Here is a 6,577-nt window from a genome sequence, read left to right as displayed (position 1 = left end):
GCTATTGATTCAAGTAATGACCATCCAAAAGATCAACATTATAGTTTCAAATACATTTTTAAGCTATACAGTGTTTGTTTAGATGTATATTGTCTCAAACAATGTAATAAAAAAGTACATTTTGGGTTCTGTTGAGGATAAGACACGTGAACTGAGCTCATTGTGCCTTTAAAAGTTATATATTATCCAAGAGTCAATGGGTAGCCTGTGTATCATTCAGTTAAAAGTCCTAAATTAAATGTAGCATTCGCAGAAATTGCCCCTTTAACTAAGCATATCCAAGACGATGAAAAATAGTGTTATTAGGAATTAGGTATTTTTCTACTAAACCCACGACAATGTTATCAAAACACATTAGCACATTGGTTTATTTAGTCTCTAGTAAGTAATAAATAGTCAAATGGTAATGTTAGCCTGATTATTCAGATACAGACGTCATCAAATGCTGGATGATTTCTATTTAATCATCAGTTATTATCAACAGTTTCATTCGAATGTATCGACATGAATGGGATTAACGACAGAAGATGCAAACAGAACGAGATCCATTTTAAATCATCATCTCTCACTCCCTCTGTCACATTCACACGCACGAACGCGTGTCACATAGAGTGAGAAACACACAAACATGCTAATAGCAGGTTTGTGATTAAAAAACAAACATTGTAGTAGGTCTTCCCTTAGTTCATAAAAGTGCTATTAGATAAATATTGGTGTTTATAAAGACATAAAGAGGTCTACTGCACGCGTTGTAAAATGAAGGGGTCGATTATCTCTCTCTCTCTCTCTCTCTCTCTCTATTCTCTCTCTCTCTCGCTCTCTCTCTCTCTCTATGAGTTCTTTTTTTAACCTACTTCGGAAAATGTTCCTCCTATGAAGGAAAACTCGAAACATGATGAGAGGGAAGTGGAGCACACGAAAAGAGAAATCCGGTCTTGCGGTTCACTTGGCAAAACTTTCCCAAATTCATTCATTTCAACTCTTAATTTAGCGAGACACCCTTTCACTTTTTGTACATCCATTCAATCCTCACTATTTAAGATAATCCGCAGATATGGGATCAGAACACAAACCAAATTCTGACTGGAGGAAATTTGCAATATACTGGCAACAGGTAAGTCAACAACATGCTATCATTTGATCATTGCTTCGGGCTTCAATTAATTAATTATTTTCAGGATTATATTCAACTAACAATGACCATCTGTTGCAGATCATCTAACTACCATAAGAATGGCAATTCAGACTATCACTTGGATGAGCGCCTTCCTCTGCCTCGCGCAGGTTTTCTCGATGCCCATGCCTTGCCAGCTACAAGGACAGCTGGTGCGAACAACCCACAACCGACTGAGAGACATGGTAGATTTTATAATTTACTTTTGACTTGAGATGTATTATCCAACTATGTTTAACTGAATAGCTCAACATGAAAAATGTGTTTTCTCCTTCTTTCAGGGCGGTCATTTTCCTCTGGAGTGCCTGCAGGAGAATGTCTTCATGGCATTCCCAGCCACCTCATTTGCAACCTCCGGGGCGCCACAGGTAAGGGCAAGCGAGCATATTCATGAGTTCTTTACAGCATGAAAGAGTATTTGCAACCGTTAGGATTAGAAAGTAGAACACTTTACACGGCCATTTATGTTAATTGAAATTATTGTTGTTGTCCGTTTCAGTTGAGCAGCAGTGCTGCTAAGGCTATTTATGAGACATTGAAGAACATCGACACATTGTTCGGAACTGACGAACTGCCGACAATGTGGGACCAACAGAAGTTGGAGTATTTTCAGAACATTATCTACCGTCAGATTGAAGAGAGCGAGTGTGTGAGTACCTACCTAGGCCAATACAGATAGCTTAACTGTTTAAGTGTGGTATGGTGACATTTGAATTATTTTATTATTGTGTCAGATGATGGGGAGTGTGGTTATCTAGTCAGGGCAAAGATGCTGAATACCTACTTTAGGAACATCGCGGCAGTCATAAAATAAAAAGTAGGGTACAAGCAAATGCACTATAATGGATGCATTTTAATTATTATTCATCGCCTGCCTCTTTCCTCCTTTCTGGCAGATGAGCAGTGTGGATACAAGTGATTATCCCATCAGGGCAGAGGGCCTGAAGACATACTTTGGGAACATTGCAGCAGTTTTAAAAGAAAAGGTAGGATATAGGTTGAAAACAAATAGACACTTTGTTTTGATAATATCTCTACATAGGATAATATTGCCCTAACAATTTATTTTTATTTTCACAGAATTTCAGTTACTGCGCCTGGGAAGTGGTTCGAAAAGAACTCCTGTACACCCTAGAATTCATTCTGAAACACAACTCTGACAGCCTTCTGTGGTCCAACAGAACATGAATTTGAACTTGCAGATCTTTTTTTACTAATGTGTTTTACAATTGTGCTTGATTTTTAAAGCCTTCTATTCTACAATCATGCAATGTGCAATGTCAAACAGCAATATCATACATGTATTTATTTATGTATTTATTTATCAAGGTTATTTATTGATGTAGGCCTACTTCTATATTTATTTATTTATTTGTCAAGGTTATTTATTGATGTAGGCCTATTTATGAATCTATTTATCTATTTGAAAATCGTGCCTTTTGTTGCTCTTCATCAAATGTTAAGTTAATAAAATAAAAAATACTTTTAAATATTGGTAATCTCAGTGCTCATTCTGTATCCAAGTCCAAGGTGTGATTTTATGTAGTTATTTTCTATTTCACCTTTATTTAACCAGGTAGGCCAGTTGAGAACAAATTATCATTTACAACTGCGACACTGCCAAGATAAAGCAAAGCAGTGCGACAAAAGCAACAACACAGAGTTACACATAAACAAACGTACAGTCAATAACACAATAGAAAAATCTATGTGCAGTGTGTGCAAATGTAGAAGAGTATGGGAGATAAGACAATAAACAGGCCATAGAGGCAAAATTATTACAATTTAGCATTAACAATGGAGTGATAGACGTGCAGATGATGATGTGCAAGTGGACATACTGGGGTGCAAAAGAGCAAGAGGGTAAGTAATAATATGGGGATGAGGTAGTTTGGTTTGCTATTTACAGATTGGCTGTGTACAGCTGCAGTGATCGGTAAGCTGCTCTGACAGCTGATGCTTAAAGTTAGAGAGGGAGACATGTGTCTCCAGCTTCAGTGATTTGTGCAATTAATTCCAGTCATTGGCAGCAGAGAACTGGAAGGAATGGCGGCTAAAGCAAGTGTTGGCTTTGCGGATGACCAGTGAAATATACCTGTATATACCTGCTGGAGGGCGTGCTAAGGGTGGGTGTTGCTATGGTGACCAGTGATTTGGAATAAGGCGGGACTTTACCTAGCAAAAACGTATAGATAACCTGGAGCCAGTGGGTTTGGCAACGAATATGTAGTGAGGGCCAGCCAGAGAGAGCATACAGGTCGCAGCGGTGGGTAGTATATGGGGCTTTGGTGACAAAACGGATGGCGCGATGATAGACTACATCCAGTTAGCTAAGTAGAGTGTAGGAGGATATTTAGTAAATGACATCGCCGAAGTCAAGGATTGGTAGGATTGTCAGTTTTACGAGGGTATGTTTGGTAGCATGGGTGATGGAGGCTTTGTTGTGAAGTAGGACGCCGATTCTAGATTTAATTTTGGGTTGGAGATGCTTAATGTGAGTCTGGAAGGAGAGTTTACAGGCTAACCAGACACCTAGGTATTTGTAGTTGTTTCACATATTCTAAGTCAAAAACCGTCCAGAGTCGTGTTGCTATTAATGCAAGAGGGTGCGGCAGCAATCGATGGAAGAGCATGCACTTAGTTTTACTAGCAATTAAAAGCAGTTGGAGGCCACGGAATGAGTGTTGTATGGCGTTGAAGCTCGTTTGGAGGTTTGTTAGCACAGTGTCCAAACAAGGACTAGATGTCTACAGAATGGTGTCGTCTGCGTAGAGGTGGATCAGAGAATCATCAGCAGCAAGAGCTACATCATTGATATATTCATAGAAAAGAGTCAGCCCGAGAATTTAACCTTGTGGCACCCCAATAGCGGACATTAAGATTTGTATTAAACATGCTCAGGACATATGCACGGATGGCAGTACAATTAGTCCTATAGCCAGCCTACTAATCCATAAAGGAAAGCCATTAAAACAAGTCAAATGTATCTTCTCAAAATGTAGATATATTCAAATGCTTTTTTTCAATTAAGTGTGTTTTATCACTGGACAGGGCTGGCCTGGTTTGGACAGGGCTGGCCTGTTTTGAACAGTGTACTTTGAGCACCTATACAACTTCCGTTCCAACCATGGATATACTATTACATTATTAGAATTGCTAATTCTACGCTTCCAACCCATCTATGAAATTGTGTTCCACAATCAATAACGTATTAGGAGTAATATTCGCCGAATAGAATGCAAAAGTGCACAGTGTATTCTGTTATCATGAAATGCATTGCTCCAATGTAATTATTTGCATAGACATGTACGAAAACTGTTCACTGTCTTTACGTTTTTCATGATTCATTTCACAATAGCATAATTAAGAGTCACCCGTTGAAAATTGGGGCTTATCAAGGGAATCATTCAACCTTCTTCACAGTGTTTTCCCTGTACACCAAGTCAGAACCGAAGGGGCATATAAGCAGACAATGAATGATCTAAAAATATTCGATTACTCAAGAAAGCAAAAAAGAGACCATTTTTGTATGCAGCTTTATTAACTCAATGATTGTTGTTGTTTTTCTACATTGTTTACATACTGATATGTGAAACTTATTGATGCCAAAATAGCAAGTAAAACAGGCAACAACAAAAAAAAGTTAAACAAATGTAATTTTTCTACTGTTGTGGCTAAACTTTTTTTGTTGTAGTTAAACATATGGGGCTCAAAACAGGTGGGGTACGGTTGGAAAACCGGTCGCCACTGGGTGGGTCCAATATCAAATGCTCTCAAATAGAGGCTAAATGAATCTGAGCAAATTCTAAATCACCACAAATAGGATGCATTTTGCTGCCACAAATCACATATGAAACTGGGAACTTCCAAGCGCCTTTGTGGTGTCATAGGACGCCTTGGCAGCGCACCTGCTGTGGTTGAGTTGAGTGAAGACATAAAATATATATATATATATTGTGTGCTCTCCGGAACATAGCGCATGCGCATGGGAGATCACGCGTGGAGTTCGCGACAACCTGGTGCAGTTCAAGAAATTCCTGACAGACAGCAGAGTCAGCCATGAGGAGAAGAGGTCTGTTGGAAACCACATAATCATCATTGGAGACATGTGACATGTTTCTGATCCCGCTAATAGATTGACAGCTGATATTTTTACTGACTGAATGATTTATTATAAACATGTGAAGGCTATGAGTTGTTCCTTTATAATGAAATCAAATAATTATTCTCTCATCATTTTTATTTATTCGTTTATATATTCAGTCATTCATCCTTTCATTGTTTCATGCATTCATTTGTTTATAGACTGACTTTTTAAGGAGCAGTCTGCTCTTTAAACAATACCAAAACGGTCAAATGAACCCTATTTTTCTCAATAGCTGTGGATTGGAGAAAAGTAATCATTGTCAAGAACTAAGGATGAAAGGAATGTCCATCTACGAGATTAAAGTTATGGGCTAGTTTGAACTACATTTGGAAGCTGTACCTTGTTTTTACCTACGTGTTTTTACCTACGATAATGTTATCACACACATTGGTAAAGTGGTTTATTCTTGCAGGTCTGCTAGTCTCCCCGAACGAACGAAAAATTCAAATATTCATGCTAGCCTTAAATGGTTGAGTATCTACCGACTCTTGTTTGTTTTTCTGTTCTGCTTATACACGGCAGCATCTGAACTGTCATGTGGACAATCATGCACTAGTGCGTTATTTTTGCACCTGTCCACTATTTGATGTGCAATTTGATACTCAATATTTCTCATTTTAGACCTCAATTTATTTTATTTATTATAGGACGTTTTATATAACCAATGCCTTCACTCTCTGTACACCACAATGTTTTCATTTATGGATACTATTCCAATCAGTTCAGTTTTTGATATTGATATGACTTTATTTCAGGGTGGACAATTTCCAGTTCTGTTTCCGTAAAGAAAAGTCGAGCGCATGTTTCCAGAGCATGTTTACAAGAACACAGTAAGATACTGAGTGGATCATGTAGCAAGATTTGGATAGAATCACTAGAGAGTTTGATGTTTTTTCCATTCAAAATGATAAATTGGAAGTTTAACCAGGAATTTATGAGACATCCTAATGCCTAAAACGTTGTTTTCTTCATACAGGGCGAGGACGTCTCTGTGAATGCATTAGAGGCTTTGAGTATATGGCCCATTATTTAACAGCCTGACTCTTGTCACATGAACAAAGAACACTGAACCTGTTCAAAACAGATGACCTAGTTAAGTTAAGAAATTGGAGGGATGCGTTATGATCCCGCATCTTGTAGCCTAAGTTATATTTGGGGGGCAGACAATAATTGGCACAGGTCTTTATTTGTGATTTAATCTAAGCGATATATTTTTTATGTACTTTTCTTAAGAGGGAACTAATTCACTCACAACC

General features: G+C 38.1%; 1 protein-coding gene across 1 annotated transcript; it reads left to right on the top strand.

Moving 5' to 3' along the window:
* The first annotated feature begins 905 nt into the window (after positions 1–905).
* On the top strand, positions 906–2,519 carry LOC118938267 (interferon beta-like). The gene is made up of 5 exons (XM_036940782.1): positions 906–1,359; positions 1,456–1,542; positions 1,674–1,823; positions 2,071–2,160; positions 2,255–2,519. Exons 1-5 carry the CDS (start codon positions 1,234–1,236, stop codon positions 2,360–2,362), a joined length of 561 nt encoding a protein of 186 aa, XP_036796677.1. The 5' UTR covers positions 906–1,233; the 3' UTR covers positions 2,363–2,519.
* The last annotated feature ends 4,058 nt before the right edge of the window (positions 2,520–6,577 follow it).

This window comes from Oncorhynchus mykiss, chromosome 13 (genome assembly GCF_013265735.2).
Source record: "Oncorhynchus mykiss isolate Arlee chromosome 13, USDA_OmykA_1.1, whole genome shotgun sequence".
Lineage (NCBI taxonomy): Eukaryota > Metazoa > Chordata > Actinopteri > Salmoniformes > Salmonidae > Oncorhynchus > Oncorhynchus mykiss.
This window is presented reverse-complemented; position numbering and strand designations above follow the sequence as displayed.

What these genes read in the sequence shown, in the direction of transcription:
- LOC118938267 (XM_036940782.1), top strand. Translation starts at nt 1,234, where the DNA reads ATGGCAATTCAGACTATCACTTGGATGAGCGCCTTCCTCTGCCTCGCG. An exon ending in CAACCTCCGGGGCGCCACAG is followed by an intron (nt 1,543 to 1,673) that starts GTAAGGGCAAGC and finishes TGTCCGTTTCAG; the next exon opens with TTGAGCAGCAGTGCTGCTAA. An exon ending in CAGCAGTTTTAAAAGAAAAG is followed by an intron (nt 2,161 to 2,254) that starts GTAGGATATAGG and finishes TTATTTTCACAG; the next exon opens with AATTTCAGTTACTGCGCCTG.